Genomic DNA, 22979 nt, shown 5'->3' with positions numbered 1-22979 from the left:
ATTGACATATTTTAGTATGGGCTATATGTGCGCGAACGCGGCTATATGTGCCTCCCGGCGCCATTTTTTTTTTAATTTTTAATGTTTGTTGTTCTTGGTTCAAAAACGTTTGAGAACCGCCGATATAGATATCAGAAACGTTAATTTTACGTCACGAATGATATGTTCTGGTCTATACGATTGTTCTAATCTGTAATCTATCGTTTTAAATGCTTTGTTATAGGGCCTTTGTGGCCAAATGAATGCATCGCGTGATTCGGTCTAATTTGGAAAAGTGTACATTAAATGGATTGCTTTAAAGTTCAACTGTTAAAGTATTTTTTAAATATTCGCGTTCGTGATTATTACACCTCGGAAATGTTATCAGAGATCTAATAATAGATCATTATTTTTTTATATTAGTATTTTTTTCTGTAAAAAATCGTTACATATTAAAACGAGATTAAAACTTGTTTAAATAAAACTATTAAAAAGAAACGGTAATCTTGTGTTGGGTACTATGTTCAAAATTTACATTAATTTACCATAAAAGGATAGATAATATGTCGTAAATGTATATTTTTTTACTCAGTTGTTTTATACAGGTACGGACGAAAAGTTATAACTCTTCAAACCAGTTAAAAATATGTAGGTAGCGCGCTCTACAAGTAGGAGTCATATTGACATCAAAATCAAATTTATCATGTCAAAAAACTCGTAAGCAACAATAATTTTCATCCAAATATTGACGTCACTTCTGAAATTATTTGGAAAAAATCAAAATAAATATGAAACCTCTACACCCTGTATCTTCGAAACTAAATATTTTAGGACATATACATTTATACGAAATTTTTTACTTATTTTTACCACCCTGTATAATAAAAAATGGGTCCAAAATAAGAAAGTTGCTGGCAACTTCCGGTACTTCCGGAAGTGCCGCCATATTGAAAACATTTTTTTATTTCACTGATCTAGATATTGTAGTTCTCTAGAAACTTCTAATGCGCGCTCAGTCTGGGACACCCTGTATATTATATTACTATATTTGTTTTTCTTTCCAGGTGATTCACTTCCATCCAGTTTCTTCAGTTCCCCGTCCGCCGCCACTGGGGGCGACCTCGCCCTCGCCTCCCAGCAGCAGTCCACCTTCAGTCCTGCCAGTCTGCCGCCTACGGTCGCCCCTCAGCAGGCCGCCCCTCAGCACCCTGGCCTGCCGCCTCCTTATCCCAATCCGCCCCAGGGACAGTCGCCCTTGCCTGCCCTTAACCACCATCACGCGCTGTTGCAGCAACAGCTGTTCCAGAACCCGCACTTTGCCGCGGCGAGGGACAGTAGTGCCAACGGAACGACCAGTGGTGAGTACTTGGTTTTTTTTTTAAATTGTCATACCTCTGTGGCGGGTCCCATGGGACCCTCCACTGCGGCCGCGAGGGCCTATTGTGGCTCGGTTTCTACAAGCTCTAATATACAAAGAGCGTTAAAGTTCACCCTCAAGACCCAGCCTTTTGACATCGGCCGTTATGTCTGAGGGCGACATGTCTCCTAGGTCTGATAGGTCTGTCTAGCATGGGTTTGCCAAACATCTCAAACCTGGTCCTACCCCCAGCGGGGCAGGTACACATAACGTGCTTCATTGTTTCGTCATCTTCCATACAGAGTCGGCATTCGGCGTCTTCCACCAGTCCCATCTTCTGTAGGTGAGATCTCAGCCTCAGCCAGCAGTGGCCCGTGTACACTGCAGTGAGCGTACGCGCTCCTGTTCTATGTTTGGATGGCCCTGCTAGGATTTTCTTGGCATGTTCCATTCCGGGACATTCATTCCAGTCCCAGAACGTCGCACCCCTAACCCATTCACAGAGCCTGTCTCTTGCGAGATTTTTAGGAACGCTAAGTGTCGGTTCTGAGCCCACGAATGGCGAGCCTGCACCAATTTTGGCGAGGGAATCAGCACGCTCATTTCCCTCTAGGCCGACATGTCCCGGTATCCATATTAGCGACACTTTGTTCCTATCTCCTAATATATTGAGTAGTTTCTTACAATGAAGAATCGTCATAGACGTGCTTTTCGTTGCCTCAAGTGCTTTCAGCGCGACTTGACTATCCGAAAATATGCATATTGTTTTCCCGGTGTATTGCTGTTCTACCAGCAGTTGCACACAGGTTTCAATAGCATATAGCTCAGCTTGGAAAATTGTGATATGTTTTCCAAGATTGTTGTAGATCTCAGTCTTTGGACTGCTGCAGTAAATTCCTGCGCCAGATCCTTTTTCGTTTTTGGATCCGTCCGTGTACCAACACATTTCCGCATGTAATAAACCGTTTCCCGGCTTATCCCATTCGTCCCTATTCGGAAACAGGACGTTGTAGGTGCGCGTCAAGAGTTGGACTGGTGGTGTGAGATCCGAAACCATTCCCAGAATCTCATCCGGCTGTAGTTCTTCTACTAGCCGGTTTTGTATGAACATGATTGTTTCTTGGCTTCCTCGTGCTATGGGGGATTGGTAAGGGGGTATGGGAGGGGGTTAAAAATTTTAAAAATCGTAACACCAAAATTACAGTAGTAGCTAGCGAAACGCGGTTTTCGATTTAAGATTAGGAATAATATTTGCAACAAAATTTGTAATAACATCAAAATCAGTCAAAGTCGTAGTTTTTGAGATAAAAAAAATTGGAAAATTCCTTTACTTTGAAACGGATGGAGTCTTCCTGGTTCTTCAGTTTTGGTTTAACTTGGTTTCCATTTGGAAAGAAGAACGGTTCCGGTCCAGTTAATGGAAACAGTGCCTGGAAGACAACTACAGGGAGATTTTCTAACATTATTTTCATAGATAATGAGGCAAAGTTTTAGGAATAATTTAGGATAATGTATCACGCTTTCTATCAATTTTTAAACATAATATTAGAGCCAATTTGAAACAATTTTTTAGTGCCTTTTTGCGTTAACTTATAAAACTATTCGAAATTGGATCGAATTTGGATCAAAATCGGGACTGTCTCGACAAAATCGGGACAGGTGGCAACCCTGAGTATTCCGGTATTTTTTTATTTTCTTGTCATAAAGCACGGGAAACTTGCAACTTTCTTCTGTTAGGTTTTCCACATCCGGCAATTCTACCGATTTTTACCAAGATACTTTTTTTGTGTAAAAAACGGCGGAAATGTATATTTTATTTCTCAGTAGTGTAATACAGGTACAGACGAAAAGTTATTACCTACTCTTTAAAACAGTTAAAAAACATTTCGGTGGTGCCCTCTCAAATTGAACTGTTGACAAAATAAAAATTAAACTTTTCTACCCTGTCTCTTCGAAACGAAGCCCCCCATTTTAGGACATAAATTTATTCTTTTTTACTTGTTTTTAATATGTTGCCGAATTTTTCGATTACATTTCGGATCACCCTGTATATGTACGAAATTTTCCCCTCCACTAATCTACGTCGACGTAGCGCGTAAATGAACGTGTGTGCTTTTAACAGAATTGCTGACATATAACTGCACTATAGAAAATTTGAACAATAGGCTGTCTCGTCAACGTTTCCCGCTCTACGACCATCCAGAAAAAAGAAGTCGTTTTCGTTCATTGAAAAACATATCGATCTTTAAGATTGGAGCGGGCAAAACGCAACAAGGCAACGTTGCCACGTCTCAGTAGCAATATTCTTTAGGTTAGGCTCCAAACATTTTTTTTAAAAAATTCTAAATTTTCACAATATTTTTTTCTCGAAAAAAACTCATAATCGTGTTTCTGGGGTCAAAATATACTACCCCTAAAGATATTTGCACTTATTTAAGATTCACCCTGTATAGCAATATTGATATTAGCATCAATAAAAATTTAACAAATTTGGTCGTCACACCAAATAATAAACTACATTCATTACCTAGATGTAACTGAGTCTGACGTCAATTTGTTTTAGTTTCATTTTTATTGTGCAAATATTTTTACCTTTAAATCTAAAAGTTACTTAAAGATAAATATCTAGGACATATATTTATAGGAACTTTTTTACTTATTTTTATCTGCAGAATATGTTCTGCCGAAGTTTCCGGAATACAGTTCGGACCACCCTGTATATTGCATAATTTAATAGATATTAAATCATCAGTCCATGTCGTTCTCCTTTAAGTCGTAAAGTTATTTAAATATATTAAAAATATTTTTTTCCTAAGATCTACGGAACTCAATACAATCCGGCAACGTCGCTCTAGCTACGTCCGTCCGTCTTCCGGAAACCGGAACCTAGGAGCGCGCGCAACTCCGCGCGCGGCGCCAGCTATCCTTCATTTTCCCCCCTTCCCCCTCAACACAATCCTTTCGCGGTCCCAGAGTTTCCACGAAGCTCCGCAGGTCAGCGCTGCGCACCGTCCTGCCGGGCACAACACATCCACCGTTATACCCCCGCGAGAATCACCGCACACCTGATCCAACGTCGTCCCCAAAACCTTTAAACGCGTCGAAAAGAAACCAGTCCATTATCGGCACTTTTCAAAGAATTATACGTGTATACAGGTATACGGGTCTCCTAAGTCCTATATACATAAACAAACGGGCCTCGTAACACTGATATACGTGTATATACGGCGATTTGACGGGTTCAGGAAGGCTACGGTCCAATTTGTGCGGTGTATATGTGCGCGAAATGGGTGCCTGAGCCCCCCTGGGGGTTGATGGATGGCCTGGTCGCGGCAGGGGCTGGTTCGAGGCTCCTAGGGGCGGTCGGCGAAGACAGGCGGGCGTCTTTAGGGGACGCCTCGTCTAGTATCGATGATGGGCTACATTATGGGCTGCACTTGCTTTAAAGGTACATACATTGCGTGATTTATCGAGTGTATAATATACTGACTGCATTTGCGCGGTAAAAACATTATAATAAATATTCAAGAATTATAATAATAATAATAAATCGTCTTTATTTAACCACATGCATACAAACAATGACCAACGGGCGAAGTTTAGCTAAAAGCTATTTGAACACTTAACCCATATAAGTTATTGTAAATTATAATTTTTAATATTATTATAGAAATGTTTATTTTGTAGTTTTATAGTTCTCTTCAAGCTCTAGAATGGCTGAGTTTGTACTATTATGTGAGTTTTTTTTTCATCAATTTAGATATGTATATGTCATATTTTTATGGTTATAATGAATTAGAGTTATGGAGGAAGAGAATCAAACATGTCAATTAATTTTGTAGGATAAAAAATTATTTTTTAGGATTCCTGAAAATTTATTAAATTCTACGTTTTTTCTAGACCATTTTTATGGTATTTACCATACATTTGGGCAGTAAAATTTTATTAACTGTAGGAAAACTTAAAATAGTTCAAGAGTTGTAACAAAGTTTAATTTTAGACATGTTTCTAAGTAAACATTTAACTTTAGAAGCATCACAGTGATTCTGGTTGAATTTATAATTATATTGTCATACTAAGGTTTCTAAGGTTTATGTGGACATATAGGTCATATTTTAATTAAAATGTAAAAGATACCATATTGAAATAGTTAAATTATTGGTTGTTAGCTTTCTTTGGGTATTTTTCAAGTTGATTTACATTAAGTTGTTCTAAACTGAATTGGTAGTATATATTTCGACCCCAGAAACACGTCTATGAGGTTCTCTTTTCGCGAAAAAAATTTGGAATTTTTTTTTAATTTTTAATTAAAAAACATAATATCTTCATAATATGGCAACACAGCTAGTAGATTAAATTTACAAGAAAGAAAATCCAAAAAAAATATCCAGCGGTTCTCAAAATTTAGGTGAAAATTCATATTTTTTCTAATTTTCAAATTAAAATATCACACTTATTTAAGACTCACCCTGTATATTGAAAAATAAAAAAAAATATCAGACAAATATTGTTTCTTTCTTTAAATATTCATTTTGTATTAAATTACTTGAAAAAACTCTTTATTTAAAGATTTTCTTTAAAATATACGTGCTTAAGAGTTTTTCCGAAAAACTCACCGGTTTTTAAATGAAAAATATTTTAATATTTGAGGGATAGTTTCACCCCCTTATCGAACCTCTACACCCTAAAGTCAATCTGTTTTCCAAAAATCAGCTTTTTACGTCAAGCGCTTTAAGCAGGATCTTGATTAATCAATGACCAGATTTTTCGAAACACCCTGTATACATTTTTAAAATATCTTAAAATATGTAAGAAAACAAAATAAAATATACGTGTTTAAGCGTTTTTTCGGAAACTTAACATTTTTTTTAAATAAAAAATATTGTAATATTTGAGGGGTGGTTTCACTCTCTTGGAACTGGAATTTCGAAAAATCCCTTCTTATCGAACCTCGACACCCTAGAATCAACCTGTATGCCAAAATTGAGCTTCTTACGTTGAGTGGTTTGAGCAGGATCGTGATTAATCAGTATGTCAGTCACTTAAGGATTTTATATATTAGTATAGATTTTGTCAATTTTTTAGAATTTTTTTCCTGTACTTTATTAGTTTACTGTTTTTTTTTTCTGGCGGTCAACAAGTCACGGGCTATTTATATTTACTAGTTGCTCTTGGCACAATATCAACTTCTAATTACATAACAAAAAAATACCTCACCTGATTTTAAACTTGCTTCTAGATCGCATTTAAGAACCTTAAGTAAAGAAAAAAAATACCGGAATACTCAGGGTTGCTGCCTGTCCCGATTTTGATCCAAATTCGATCCAATTTCGAATAGTTTTAAAAGTTAACGCAAAAAGGCACTAAAAAATTGTTTCAAAATCCAATGGGCACATAAAGTTTTACATTTAAGAAAAAAGGTTGCACCAGCGCCGGCTGTCCCGATTTTTTAAACACAAAAGGTGGCAACCCTGCGGAATACCGAAATTAAAAACAGACACTTTGGGTGAAATTGATGGTCTCCAGTAAGTGTCGTTTTGTCCTAATTTTGGCTTTAATATTATGTTTAAAAATTGATAGAAAGCGTGATGTATTATCCTAAATTATTCCTAAAAGTTTGCCTCATTATCTATGAAAATAATGTTAGAAAATCTCCCTGTAGTTGTCTTCCAGGCACTGTTTCCATTAACTGGACCGGAACCGTTCTTCTTTCCAAGTGGAAACCAAAAGTTAAACCAAAACTGAAGAACCAGGAAGACTCCATCCGTTTCAAAGTAAAGGAATTTTTCCAATTTTTTTTATCTCAAAAACTACGACTTTGACTGATTTTGATGTTATTACAAATTTTGTTGCAAATATTATTCCTAATCTTAAATTGAAAACCGCGTTTCGCTAGCTACTACTGAAATTTTGGAGTTACGATTTTTAAAATTTTTAACCCCCTCCCATACCCCCTTACCAACCCACCATAGCACGAGGAAGCCAAGGAACAATCATGTTCATACAAAACCGGCTAGTAGAAGAACTACAGTCGGATGAGATTCTGGGAATGGTTTCGGATCTCACACCACCAATCCAACTCTTGATGCGCACCTACAACGTCCTGTTTCCGAATAGGGACGAATGGGATAAGCCGGGAAAAGGTTTATTACATGCGGAAATGTGTTGGTACACGGACGGATCCAAAAACGAAAAAGGATCTGGCGCAGGAATTTACTGCAGCAGTCCAAAGACTGAGATCTCCCACAGTCTTGGAAAACACTCCACAATTTTCCAAGCTGAGCTATATGCTATTGAAACCTGTGTGCAACTGCTGGTAGAACAGCAATACACCGGGAAAACAATATGCATATTTTCGGATAGTCAAGCCGCGCTGAAAGAACTTGAGGCAACGAAAAGCACGTCTATGCCGATTCTTCATTGTAAGAAACTACTCAATATATTAGGAGATAGGAACAAAGTGTCGCTAATATGGATACCGGGACATGTCGGCCTAGAGGGAAATGAGCGTGCTGATTCCCTCGCCAAAATTGGTGCAGGCTCGCCATTCGTGGGCTCAGAACCGACACTTAGCGTTCCTAAAAATCTCGCAAGAGACAGGCTCTGTGAATGGGTTAGGGGTGCGACGTTCTGGGACTGGAATGAATGTCCCGGAATGGAACATGCCAAGAAAATCCTAGCAGGGCCATCCAAACATAGAACAGGAGCGCGTACGCTCACTGCAGTGTACACGGGCCACTGCTGGCTGAGAGCTGAGATCTCACCTACAGAAGATGGGACTGGTGGAAGACGCCGAATGCCGACTCTGTATGGAAGATGACGAAACAATGAAGGCACGTTATGTGTACCTGCCCCGCTGGGGTAGGCCCAGGTTTGAGATGTTTGGCAAACCCATGCTAGACCTATCAGACCTAGGAGACATATCGCCCTCAGACATAACGGCCGATGTCAAAAGGCTGGGTCTTGAGGGTGAACTTTAACGCTCTTTGTATATTAGAGCTTGTAGAAACCGAGCCACAATAGGCCCTCGCGGCCGCAGTGGAGGGTCCCAAGGGACCCGCCACAGAGGTATGACAATTTAAAAAAAAACAAGTACTCACCACTGGTCGTTCCGTTGGCACTACTATCCCTCGCCGCGGCAAAGTGCGGGTTCTGGAACAGCTGTTGCTGCAACAACGCGTGATGGTGGTTAAGGCCAGGCAAGGGCGACTGTCCCTGGGGCGGATTGGGATAAGGAGGCGGCAGGCCAGGGTGCTGAGGGGCGGCCTGCTGAGGGGCGACCGTAGGCGGCAGGCTGGCAGGACTGAAGGTGGACTGCTGCTGGGAGGCGAGGGCGGGGTCGCCTCCACTGGCGGCGGACGGGGAACTGAAGAAACTGGATGGAAGTGAATCACCTGGAAAGAAAAACAAATATAGTAATATAATATACAGGGTGTTCCAGACTGAGCGCGCATTAGAAGTTTCTAGAGAACTACAATATCTAGATCAGTGAAATAAAAAAATGTTTTCAATATGGCGGCACTTCCGGAAGTACCGGAAGTTGCCAGCAACTTTCTTATTTTGGACCCATTTTTTATTATACAGGGTGGTAAAAATAAGTAAAAAATTTCGTATAAATGTATACTGTCTAGAATACCATTTTATAACGATTCACCACGTCGCACTCTGCCTCATCCGAACAAGTCTTTTCAGATAAATTAGAATTAGCGCGATTTAGAGTCAAAAAGGTCTAGTATACAATACCAGATTTTCTTCAGAAAGTAAATAAGAAGAGAAAAAAAGGCTATTAAATTTGCCCGGAAAAGATTGGAGATGAGGAACATTAAAATACTTCTATAAACCAAACCAAACAGGTTTAAAAATCTTTTTAGACCTTAGAAATGTTTTTTAACTACATATTTTCGTTTAAAAAAATATAATTTTCATAAAAGAATGAATTGAAAATAGATTTCTAAGTCAACAACTTTTGGGTAGACCACAGACTTGTTATAATTCTTTTTTCAAGATTTGACAACATCATAATTAAATAATTAAAAAACTTTTTTTGTCTCAATGTATAGAACCGCATGCCTCTGGTCTATTTAAATATCTATCTAGCATTATTATCGATTTTTTATGTTAAACAATAGCTTATTGGAATTAAATAAATTCATATAATGGGTATCTTAATAAAGATATCATACGATCGAAAAAAAAACGGCGTTAGAGATGTCTTAGAAATGGAGATCTCTGTTATTCTGTATATAAAATTATATGAGATATGTATCCATCCGATCGTCATTTCTAAGCTAACTGGACGCCGTTTTTTTTCGGCCATGCGGTACAATATCTCAATATTTGTTCCATAAAATTTTATTTACACAAAACATCAGAATAAAAATAGATTTTTCCAAAATTTCAAATATACTTTTGATTCGTAACTATCAAAGCAATACATATTTACTTGAATTCGTATATTTCTATATTTAAATCAAATTATTGTCTGCCCAATGTATAATCCTCGGTATAATCTATTTTTTAACTAAAAATAGTTCATATTAGGCGTATTGGATTTCTACAGTTCGTTACTTAAAACTTTCTGATCACCCTTGTAGGTGATCAGAAAGTTTTATATAATCTCTCCAATGAGTCAAGAAAGATTTCGACAGACCAACCCAAAAAATGATAGAAACTGATCCATGACAGACACAGCTGTCAGACTATAATGATCAAACTGTACATCAATAAAACAATCTCTTTCGAAAGTACGGTATTATAATCGAAAAATAAATTAAATACTTGTTTTCTCAATGATTTTAATACAAAAACCAACTTATTTATAATAAATATCACTCAAAAACCCAAAATTTACACACATCTTTCACTCTTTTCCTCCACTCACCAACAATGACAGCCGTCACTCCCGCCTCCTTGATCTCCCTGATCTCTTTGGCCTCCTTGCCCGCGCTCAGGAAATCGCTCAGACTCAAACTTGAGGCGATGAGCTGTCTCTTCTCCTCGAAATTGAGGTAGTCCAGGCTGTTGCTCCTGGTGGGTGCCACGATGGCCACGTTCTTCGTTTTCATCGTTTGCTGGGTCTTGTCGTGCATCGTAACGCCGCCGCTGGTCGCGTTCGGGGACGCCACTGGTTTCTGGTCTCCGGGCACGACGAACACGCCACTGAAGCGGACTGACATCCTGCTGTATCAGGGGCGTACACACAGTGGTTATTTTAGTTTATGTTTATGTTTTTTTTTAGATTAATTTTTTGTACGGTTTTTTTAATGTGTAGGTATTCTTAAAGTGACCAGATTTTGGGTCAATCGAGAATCAATAATAGTAATGACGCAATATGTAATTTTTACGTAAAAAAAGTCTTTTGAGCTAAATTTAAAAAAACGTAAGAAGCTCAATTTTGGCATACAGGTTGATTCTAGGGTGTAGAGGTTCGATAAGAAGGAATTTTTCGAAATTCCAGATCCAAGAGGGTGAAACCACCCCTCAAATATTACAATATTTTTTATTTAAAAAACGGTCAAGTTTCCGAAAAAATGCTTAAACACGTATATTTTATTTTGTTTTTTTACATATTTTAAGATTTTTTAAAAATGTATACAGGGTATTTCAAAAAATCTGGTTATTGATTAACCACGATCCTGCTTAAAGCGCTTGACGTAAAAAACTGATTTTTGGAAAACAGATTGACTGGTGTAGAGGTGTAGAGGTTCGATAAGAGGGGATTTTTCGAAACTCGAATTCTAAGGGGGAGAAACTATCCCTCAAATATTAAAATATTTTTTATTTAAAAACTGGTGAGTTTTTCGGAAAAACTCTTAAACACGTATATTTTATTTTGTTGTATTACATATTATAAGATTTTTTATAAATTTATACAGGGTGTTTCATAAAATATGACCATTGAGTAATCACGATTCTGCTTAAACTGCTTGACGTTTAAAGCTGATTTTTGGCAAATGGATTGACTGTGGTGTGTAGGGGTTCGATAAGGAGGGGTTTCTAGAATCTCAAATTCCAAGAGGGTGAAAACGCCCCTCAAATATTACAATATTTGTTATTTAAAAAACGGTTAGTCTTTCGGGAAAACGCTTGGACAAGCATAATTTATTTGGTTTTTTTACATATTTTGAAATTTTTTAAAAAATCATACAGGGTGTTACATATTTTATACAGGGTGTTTCAAAAAACATATGCCATCTTTCGTCAGGAGATTCCTCAGGTAAAAATACGATTTATTTTTCATAGCAACATAGGTCCGATTCTGTTTTATTTTGTAGCTACAGGGTGTTAAAATTGTCTTAATGGTTGTCTTAATCATCTTTCGATTTATTATACTTTTCTTCCAAGTACTTTCAGTGATTCGAATGAAATTTTGAGAGTAAAAGTTATACATATTTTAATGCTAAAAAAGTGTCGATAACTTCATCAGGGACGTGCATGTGGGTTATCAGTGGAATATTTTTAAAAAAAAAACATGTGCGCCACTGACTTTTTTACTTGTGAAGGCCGTTTAATGTCAATTAAAATTTATCTCTTGATACTTTGTCGAATTCGGCCTCCTTGATGAGATAAACGTAATTTTATTAATCACAATTAATAAAAATAAAATAATAAATTCTATATTTTACCTATTTTATTATTAAATATTATTACTATTAGTCCAATCTACTACAATTTCAAATAAAAAAATAATGGTTTAAGACAATTACAAAAAACTTAATTTTAATAAGTTTTAACATCCTGTAACTCTAAAACTATGCATTTCCATACCCATGTTTATAGGACCTTTTTTTTCATATTTTTTTGATGAGGAATCCATGCGTTTATCTCATCAAGAAGGCAGAATTTGACAAAATAACAAGAGACAATTTTTAATCGGCATTAAATTGCCTACACTATTTCGCTAACAAGAGAAAAAAGTCAGTAGCGTACATGCTTTTTTTTAGAAACATTTTCCAGTGATAACCCAGTATGCACGTCCCTGGTGAATATTTCGACATGTTTTTAGCTTTAAAATAATCTAATTTTTATTTCGACAACAGTAGTGGCCGGAGCTTGGAGAACAGTGCAGTCGTTATTTTTTAATTTTTATAGATTATGTCTCAAACAGAGCTTTTTTAAATAAGCTATAAATTAATTTATAAAATGGTCATATTTCGCAAACCACTCGGTATAAAACATATTATATATTATAATAAAAATAATGACCTAAAAACAAATTAAAAAAAACCCACAGAAACCGTACAAAAAATTAACAATAAAACCAAAAACAACCACTGATGTAAACCCACCTTAATAAAAACACAGCCTCTAAGGCCTCGTATTCACGTCCTCATCCACATCGCACAATAATACCGAAATAAACAACAACAACAACGACACCACAACAACTCGAAATAGGTACCCGTAATCAACAAACCTCGCACACACCTGCCTCGGCCAAGGTAGGAATAGGTAAAAAAAACGGCCCAGAAATGCACTTAGGCCGATTTAAAGGCCGTCAGGCGTTAAGGTCCGTTCACAGGACGTCATCGCGACCGGAGGTGCGTTGTTAATGGAGAGCAGCGGGAGAATAATAAGAGAAGAAAAACGACGCGCGAAGTTGGGAGCCGGTTCAGTCGGGCTCGACAGGACGGCAGCCTCCTGCAAAACGAACTGCTGTCGAACTGAAGAGCGTATGGAAAGAGGAGAATGTCTGTATTGCGCGACGTTGCCGGTTCCGCAAAAATAAATTACTATATTTCCTGTAACGATACTAGAAATTATAGTGGAGTGCTTTAAGCCTTCATAGGATACAAACCTCGGAATTCATTTACTGTGAATGAATTTTTATAAAACTTTTTGCATTGTATTGTTATTAAGATATATTACAAAGTTTACCCATTTAAATTCGTTGCTTTCACTTTAGTATTTTAACAAACACACATATACAAACCATTTACAAAATATGTTTTTGTTAATGGTAGTTCACTTTCAAAAATATTTTTATAGATATACAGGGTGAGTCAAAAATATATCTATAGTTAGTTTAGTTCAGTGAATTTGCTATAAAATTCCGGTTCCAAAAATACCTTAATACCATAGAATATACTAAGTGGTTTTTGAATTATGACCACGTTTATGAGGACGTCAATCTAGACGTGGAGGAACCTTCGTATGAGAACTTCTAATCGAGACGATAGACTTATTTAAGTATATCGCTAAGAAACAGCCGTTTGCCAGCTTTTCAAATTGATAATGAATTGCACTTAAGGAACGTACAAATATTAACTAACGGACTATAACAAAGCAAATCTTATGTCAAGAAGGCCTGCTTCGGGACCAGAACTTACTAGATATGTAGACCCAAAAGCAAAGGCATGGTCTTTCCAACAAAAATAAAGCTAATAAAACCAAAAGTAAATAAAAGAACCAAAAAATAAACCATCGAGAAAGAATGTATCTAGATGATAAAATGATTTTTAAATCTCTTGCTGTTTTAACATATTCCACAGGGTATTTCAAACTTTTATCAAAATATCTATATACCATTTGCTGCTCAGCATGGTCCAGAATTCATCTTCGCAATAATCTTGCTCACTTCGCACTAAAAGAGTTTCTAAAAAGAACAATGTTCGACTGCAAGGTCTGCTAGTAAAAAAATTTAAGCTTAAAGTATCACAGCACTATTTATTTAAACTAAAAACTAGTAATACAAAACTAAAGTGTCAAAACGAATGACAATATCAGGAAATAAATAAATTAATCACAAAACATCCCCCTTTAGAACTTTTTCTTTAATGGCCATAAGCGGGAGTAAAAGCCCAACCGCCCCCGCCGGAACAAACACTAGAGGCGCCACCGGTCATCAAATGGTGTAAATATTGCGAAAATTTAATCATCTAATTTTGACACAAGGGGTCGCGTTTAACTTTTTCAATTTTAATTCAATATTCATTGTTTTTTAAACTATATTATTAGACTTTGTTGTATTTTGTGAATGTATAAATGTTTTCTTAGTATAAAGTTGCATTATAGTAATTATTTAAATTATATTACATACATATTTAAGATTCAAATATTATGACATATATACGATTAAAATAAAAAAAAAAAAGTTAGTTATTGTCAAAAGTAGCAAATATGTTAAAAATATTAAAATCTACAAGTTATACTAGGATATTTTATATTATTTCAACGACAAACACATAATAGTACAGCATAATGTTGATATGCAGGTCCAAAACAAAAAGTGCCGTTATCCAAAAAAATAACAGTTACGAGAACAGTTAGTTAACAGCAAAGAATAATGATGTAGAGCCACGATCGTCGCGTGGCGATGTTTTACCATGCTTGCAACAGTTGTTACATCCTAAAAATAACAGTTATGAGAATAACAGTTCGCTGACACCGATGACTAGCTTTATAATGTCTAAATAGCCGCGCCATGTAATTTTTCTAGGTTTTTGATTAACCGGGTTGCTGTTATTGTTTGATTTCGAAAGTTATGAACAGTTTTTATTGTAGTGCTATAACTGTTGTGGACTGCAGAAGTACTGTACTGTCTAATTTTTTACTTCATTTTCCTGCTTATTAAAACATATCCCTTTAATTTTATTTCCTTGAATGTCTATTATTAAATTAAACAAATAACAAATACCTGTTATTTTATGCTGTTATTTTTAAATAACAGTAACAGTTTTAACTGTTACTTAAATATAAGTTGTGCCCACCTCCAGTTATTTTAGATGCAGAAAATCAGTAATAAGTAAGTTTTATATCTTTGAAGGTGTTTTTGCAGTAACAACTTTACAGAATGATTAAAGTGTCGTTAAGGATATTGAGAGATCTATTTATCGTATAATTATTGTCAATCAAAATTACTATATTTTTATTATTTTTGTACAAAATAGAGACAGTGTAAAGATCTATACAAATATTTCAATTTGTTACTTTATTTCATTAATATTAATACAAACAATATTTGTACTTAATTCAGTACAAATTTATTTGTACAGAATTTAGTACAAAACAAAGTGTACTAATTTTAGTACAAAATAACTAATCGTATCATCCCTTTTAAAATAGCTAACGAAATATTCGTCTAGGTTAGTCGGTCATCCACGTGGGGGCGTGGTCGTCGAAATTGCAGCGCTCCGAAATCGAGAACTAGGAGAAAATAGTAGAACAAAACATCTCTATTTTCAGCTTTGTTGGCGTGGTGTGGTGGGGGGGAAAACTGGTTAGGGGAGGAATGGAAATAGCTTTTTAAAAGAAAATTAACGACGACACGTGTGCAGTTGTCATTTTCATTCTTATTCAGGATTATTTTTGGGGTGATTTAGCGCAGAAGAGTCTTAAGAATGGTTTAAAAATGTTAATTTACTTCAGATTAATGGTTTTTAAGGATGGGAATGTGCAATTTATTATGCTGAGGTGACGCTAGGACATGAAAAAGAATGTGAATGAATTTTTCAAAACGTATGTGATGTAGATTTTTCTTAAATGTTAAGAAAATATCTAAATCTAAATTTTTGTGGTGTATACTGAGTGAGTCTTAAATAAGTGCACATAGATTTAGTGGTGGCATATTTCAATCCCAAAAACACATGTATGATTTTTTTCTTCAAAAATTTTTGTATTTTCGAAACAGAAATTGGATTTTTTCTTTATAATTTTTTGTTAAAAAACATAACATCTCGATAATATGACATCATATGTACTAGATTTAACTTAAATGAACCAAAACACAGAAAATATCCCGTGGTTCTGAAAATTTAAGCAATTTTTTTATATATCTTCAAAGTAAAATAACTCAGTATTTTGGTCTTATTTGAAAAACGGTAAAGAGAAAATATGTTTCTTTTATCGAGATCTGGCAGCTCTGTATAAAAATATGTACACTTATTTAAGACTCACCCTGTATATACACAAAAAGTTTTTCCTTTTCCCAAAAACTTCTCCAAGTGTCAAAGCTAAATTGATTTAGCTTTGTAACTAGTTTCAGAAATTTAGTTTCGTGGAAGGCATCTGAAGAAGCTGTAACACAGGGTGTTTCAAATTCTAGGGCGTTTATTGGGATCTTGGAAACCATAAGAGATACGAAGGAGTTAAATTATGGGAACTGTGAACGGAATTATGGTTTGGTTTGACAATTTTATGACCAATAAAATGTCATTTTGCAAAAATTAAAAATATCCGAATGTTTCTGAAAAAAAAAATCGAAATATTGTAAAATCGTTTTAATTTTTCTTATTTCAAATAAAAAGAGTGAGAAAAAAGTACATTGCTGTCCTTGTATTCATGCGTTAGAGAAGTCATATTTGACAAGTTTTGTTTGACATTTCAATTGACACCTTTGAATTTGATTTGATAGTGATTTGATACATAGATAAAAGCCTAGATCATATATACTTCGTGGATAAATCAACGCCATAAGTTTAGCATTAAAAAATATATCCCCAACATCACGACATGCTATTTTCAAACCTTCTTTATTGCACTTATGAACGTTCAATAGGTTTGTCTTTCTCGAGGACCTGACTTTACGCATGCGCATTAAAAGTGGCACGTATTTTCAAAATAATTACAATTTTATCCGGTTTAGAAAGTACAAATTATACATTGTTATGGAAACCAAATTTTCATTGTCATCGTATTGTCATAATCTTGTCATAATCATATGTCATAATGTTATTTCCATTGTGTAACGACGCTTGTTTTTTGCGTTTTTTATTTTAAACATTGTATTAATTACTCTTTTATCGACCGCTTTTATATAGCCAAGAATGCAAGTGTGTTCAATGAGTAGTTGATTTTAAGTTTGTGCAATTATATTTCTATTTTTTACTCGTTGGGTTATAATTTTTGGGTAAATACTCGTAAAAATGACAAGAAAGTGTTTGGTGTGTTGAAATTATAATATAAATGTCCCGGAATTATCTTTTCACAGGCAAGTAAAGTACAAAATAGAATTGTACTAATTTTAGTACAGAAAATAACTAATCGTATCATCCTTTTAAAATAGCTAACAGAAATATTCGTCTAGGTTAGTCGGTCATCCACGTGGGGGCGTGGTCGTCGAAATTGCAGCGCTCGAAATCGAGAACTAGGAGAAAATAATAGAACAAAACATCTCTATTTTCAGCTTTGTTGGCGTGGTGTGGTGGGGGAAAACTGGTTAGGGGAGGAATGGAAATAGCTTTTTAAAAGAAAATTAACGACGACACGTGTGCAGTTGTCATTTCATTCTTATTCAGGATTATTTTTGGGGTGATTTAGCGCAGAAGAGTCTTAAGAATGGTTTTAAAAATGTTAATTTACTTCAGATTAATGGTTTTTAAGGATGGAAATGTGCAATTTATTATTTGAGGTGAGAGACCAGCTAGGACATGAAAAAGAATGTGAATGAATTTTTAAAATCGTATGTGATATAGATTTTTCTTAAATGTTAAGAAAATATCTAAATCTAAATTTTTGTGGTGTATACTGAGTGAGTTTTAAATAAGTGTACATACAGAGTTGTTCACCACATACGACACGGAGTATTGTAGCTAAACGATGAGATTTTTACAAATTGTAAGTTTGGGGTTCGTTGAAGGACTATTAGAGCTACAATTTAAAAATATTTTTACAAGATACAGAGTGTCCCAAATAAATAAAAAATATCAAAGTTGTATTTTTTTAAATGGAACACCCTGTATATTATTACATTTTTAGTTTCTACGATTAAAATAAAGGTAAATTTAATTAAAGTTTATTATACTTAAACCTTACCGTGTTTGAAATATTTTCAATTTTGTGAAATTGCAGTAAAAATTTTAAAGCTTCATTTCTCCAAGGATATCAATGTTTTTAATACTAAATATTTAATGAAGTTTATTTATTGATCAGTTATTGTGTTGCAATAATAAAAATAATACTACCTTATACAGAGTGTCTAAAAATTTATTTTAAATAATTATTAGCTTCAAACGGCATATAAGGACATGTATGAAATACCGATAAAACATTGGAAACCGACGTTATGCCACGATGGTTTTTGCAGTTCACAGTTCACACAGCTTATCAGGGATTTAAGTAAATAAAATTTAAATTAAACTTACAAGATAGCAATCATTACTTTGAAAATGGACGCTTTAAACACTTTTGGTATTTTTTCAATGCGGGCGGTTTAAATTTTGAAAGATTTGATAATTTTTGAAGATTCTGACTTTGAAAAGAGAAAATTATTTCTGTTCTTGTTTACGGTTGTTCTTAGCAACCGCTATAACAACGTATGCGACCCAAAACAATTATTAACAAGCCGAGTATTCCAACCTAAATTCATTTCCTTTATCTACGATTTCATATTTTGCTGATTTGTTTTTCTTTACTGAGCCTATTTTAGGTAATTTATTTACTAGCGTGTACCCGCGACTTCGTTCGCGTCGAATTAATTATTTGTAATGGTGATGATAAAGCAAAGCAAGAATTTCCATTAACATACAAACTCGATAAAATTTTCTCACATTTATGTCAGCATGAGAAAATGTGGCGATAATATTATATAACTTGGCAATATTTGATGGGTAGTTTCATCTCGTTGGAATTTGACTTTCGAAAAATCCGTTTGCCAAAAATAAGCTTTTTACGTCAAGCAATTTAAGCAGAATCGTGGTTAAGAAATTACCCAACTTTTTGGAACACCCTGTATGATTTTTTAAAAAATTTCAAAATATGTAAAAAACCAAATAAATTATGCTTGTCCAAACGTTTTTCCGAAAGACTAACCGTTTTTTAAATAACAAATATTGTAATATTTGAGGGGTGCTTTCACCCTCTTGGAATTTGAGAGTCGAGAAACCCCTCCGTATCGAACCTCTACACCCCACAGACAATCCGTTAGCCAAAAATCAGCTTTAAACGTCAAGCAGTTTAAGCAGAATCGTGATTACTCAATGGTCATATTTTATGAAACACCCTGTATAAATTTATAAAAAATCTTAAAATATGTAAAACAACAAAATAAAATATACGCGTCTAAGAGTTTTTCCGAAAAACTCACCGGTTTTTAAATAAAAAATATTTTAATATTTGAGGGATAGTTTCACCCCCTTAGAATTCGAGTTTCGAAAAATCCCTTCTTATCGAATCTCCTCACCCTAAAGTCAATCCGTTTTCCAAAAATCAGCTTTTTACAAGCGCTTTAAGCAGGATCGTCATTAATCAATGGCCAGATTTTTCGAAACACCCTGTATACATTTTTAAAAAATCTTAAAATATGTAAAAAAATAAAATAAAATATACGTGTTTAAGCGTTTTTTCGGAAACCGTTTTTTAAATAAAAAATATTGTAATATTTGACGGGTGCTTTCACCCCTTTGGAACTGGAATTTCGAAAAATCCCTTCTTATCGAACCTCTACACCCTAGAATCAACCTGTATGCCAAAATTGAGCTTCTTACGTTGAGTGGTTTGAGCAGGACCGTGATTAATCAGTATGTCAGTCACTTAAGGATTTTATATATTAGTATAGATTCATTATACAATTGGCTAGTTTCCGGGATTCCGATGTGTCCATCCTCGAATTTATGACACCCTGTACAACAAAACATGTTTTATTCAACACAAGTTCACATTGATTTTACCAAGATTTTATTATACAAGAAAAAAACAGAGACCACACATCACAGGAATATCTAGGTCACATAAAATATCCGCAAGCCCTAACCAAATTACGCGTTCCCATCCAAAATTCAGCATCTGTGGATTCTGTCGGGACCAAGAGACTACGCGACCGGGATCGGGGGATTTTTCAGCGAAAAAGGGCCAGACAGAGCTCGCCTCTGTCTCGCTGTCTCTGTTTTGGATGCTCTGACGTCACGGCGGATGCTCTGCAGCCTCCGTTCTAACGATCGGAGCAGGCTACGCCCACAGAGAGCGGCAGGATTTTTTGAACGTTCGTCCTGGACCAATAGGAGAAGGCCAGTCAATGCAGTTCGTTTACGATGTGTTTAACAACAATAATAAAAAATTACTTAATTTTTTTTTAAGAAATCTACAACTGTTTAAAATATCTAAATACAACAACATTGCAATCTAAACACACCGGAAAAATCTAGGGATCATTTTATTAAAATTAAAAATAAATGTTTTGAATAAACAACCACATATTTCTAGGCCGATTCTTTCTACTTCGATTGAAATGAAGTAGTCACACTTGTTATTTCTAAATTTCGCATGTTTGCAGAAGTTTTTGTGTATTTTTTGTCAAATGTATAAAAAGCACCTATCATCAATTGTCCGAATTTAACCTGTACCGGCTATGTTTTTATGATAACTGGCCAGAATTCATTCAAATACCTTTGTTTAGTATTAAACAACGTTATGGAGCGTAAACATCTTAACAGAGACGAAATGCTAAGGGCCGTGGGTATGCTCGAAGCTGGAATGCATCAAATCGACGTAGCTAGAGCATTAAATACAACGCAAAGTGTAATATCACGATTAAGTGCACGCTACTGTGAAAGTGGTGATGTTGGTGAAAGGAACACAGGGCGACATCGCATTACTACCCCTCAGCAAGATCATTTTTTACAATTAAATGCTCGACGCCGACCCACTCTTACATCACCAGAGCTTAGTTCTCCAGGAAACACATAACGTATCCGTTAGTCCTGACACTGTTCGCAATAGATTAAGAGAGGTCAACTTTAGAAGCAGACGTCCCTGGAGAGCTCAACCCTTAACGAGAGGAAATCGAGAGGTACGATATTTGTGGGCTCAAGATCATGTTCAGTGGTCGAATGAACAATGGGCCAATGTTCTCTTCACGGATGAGTCACGCTTTGGTTGCGAATTCATCCGGATTCGAGAAGGCTTAGGGTATGGAGAGAACCAGGAAATCTTATTCGGTTGGATCATGTTCAGGAAGAGCACCCTTATCAAGGTGGAACAGTTATGGTCTGGGGAGGAGTCCAGTTAGGCCGAAAAACCGATCTCGTTTTTCTTGAAAGGTTTCTAACAGGAATCACATAGCGTGATTTAATTCTTTAACCTGTCGTGTTACCATATGCCAATGATTTTGATAGAAACTTCATTCTCATGCATGACAATGCACAGCCTCATACAGCCAGAGTGGTAAGCGAGTTTATCAATGCTCATCAATTAAACATCTTACCCTGGCCGGCACAATCTCCTGACTTCAACCCCATCGAGCAGAAGAATTTTGAGAATGGGTATGCCTCGTGAAACTCGTAGGGATCTGGTTCAGGCCATGAATGCAGCGAGGCATGCTGTACCTCAAGAAGAGATCGACAACCTGATCAGGAGCATGGAGAGACGATGTAGGGCTGTAATGAACAGTAGAGGAGTCTATACCCTTTATTAAGTAAAAATGGTTTTATCTTTTTTTTTTAATTCACAGTTTAGAATAAAAAATATTTTGTGTATTTATCTGAGTTCAATAAAAATCAAGGTAAATTTGAAAATTTCGCTAAATTTCGCATTTTTATTTTCAAAACGTCCTCTAAACCATTTGTTTATTTTAATTTTACTATATCAGAAATGCAAAAAATAAAATTACTGACGATGGCTGGATGAAATTGTAATATCCCTAGTATTTAGGGAGTATTTATTGTCCATAAGGGTGTTTAATTAAAGATGCCTCAGTTTAAAGCAATACTGCTGTCAAAAAGTCTGCAATTTGGAAGATTTTAACATTTAAGAAAAAATTGATAGGTACATTTTTATATTTCAACACGTCTTATTACCAGGGTTGGAAAAAATCATGATTTAAAAAAACAGATTTTTTTTTATTTAAATCAGCTTTTTTTATTTTAATTTAAAACAATATTTAAATCGGATTTCTAAATGACTAGGACTTATTTCCAATTAAAGTCCTATCCTAAATGGAGAAATCTTTATAACTCTGCCCGTTACCGATAACATTAACAAAATTCTACGGCGCCTGTCATTTTTCTACATCTGTCACCAATATATTCCTTAAAAAAAGTCGCTCGCTTCAGATCAAAATGATTTTTTTTTCAAACGTCTCAAAAGTATTAATTTTTGTCATTTTAACGTCAAGGCATAAAATTAGAGCACTGTTACGCCTAAGCACAAAAGTACAAAAATATATTATTAAACTGATATTAAGTGTCAAATTCAACGAGTGTACAAATTGTTGTTCGAGTTTATATTATTTGCAATGGTTTGAAATTGATTAAAAAATTATTTGTCATGTTTAATAGTATGTTCTATTCGGAATAAAAATGTATTTTTTGTGCATAAAGTAACGTCGGAATAGCTTTACGATGGTCCTTCAAAGGTACAGCATCGTCAAAAAAAGTATAATTAGTGGAAAAAAAAATATAAAACAACATATTTTCTGACAACGATTATAGATTCTCGGGAATGAAGATAATATAGTCTCTATATAAAAAGAACCTAGTTCTGGCACTAGCCTTTGCGAATGATATGTATTCGAACAGCGAATTTTTCTCACTTATTCGTAAATTTTAAAATAAATCCCTGCGTTTAGCGCATTGCGTAAATTTATATGGGAAATGTCATCGATGTTCATTCAAAGCCATCGCTGACGCCGTTTTTATTCGATCATACGATAGCGTATATTAATTCATAATTAAGAAATAAATGCAGTTTTTTAATTGGTGCAAAAAACTAC

General features: G+C 35.2%; 1 protein-coding gene across 9 annotated transcripts in view; it reads left to right on the top strand.

The window, feature by feature from the left end:
* LOC115887206 (phosphatase and actin regulator 3) overlaps window positions 1–22979 on the top strand; it is a 155678-nt gene that overhangs the window by 101210 nt on the left and 31489 nt on the right. For all 9 annotated transcript variants that reach the window (XM_030906568.1, XM_030906566.1, XM_030906570.1 and 6 more), the window contains one exon: window positions 1044–1337. In XM_030906568.1, the coding sequence (XP_030762428.1) occupies window positions 1044–1337 (294 nt within the window). The remainder of the gene's footprint in view (window positions 1–1043; window positions 1338–22979) is intronic.

This window comes from Sitophilus oryzae, unplaced genomic scaffold (genome assembly GCF_002938485.1).
Source record: "Sitophilus oryzae breed Bouriz unplaced genomic scaffold, Soryzae_2.0 scaffold_555_pilon_pilon, whole genome shotgun sequence".
NCBI lineage: Eukaryota > Metazoa > Arthropoda > Insecta > Coleoptera > Curculionidae > Sitophilus > Sitophilus oryzae.
This window is presented reverse-complemented; position numbering and strand designations above follow the sequence as displayed.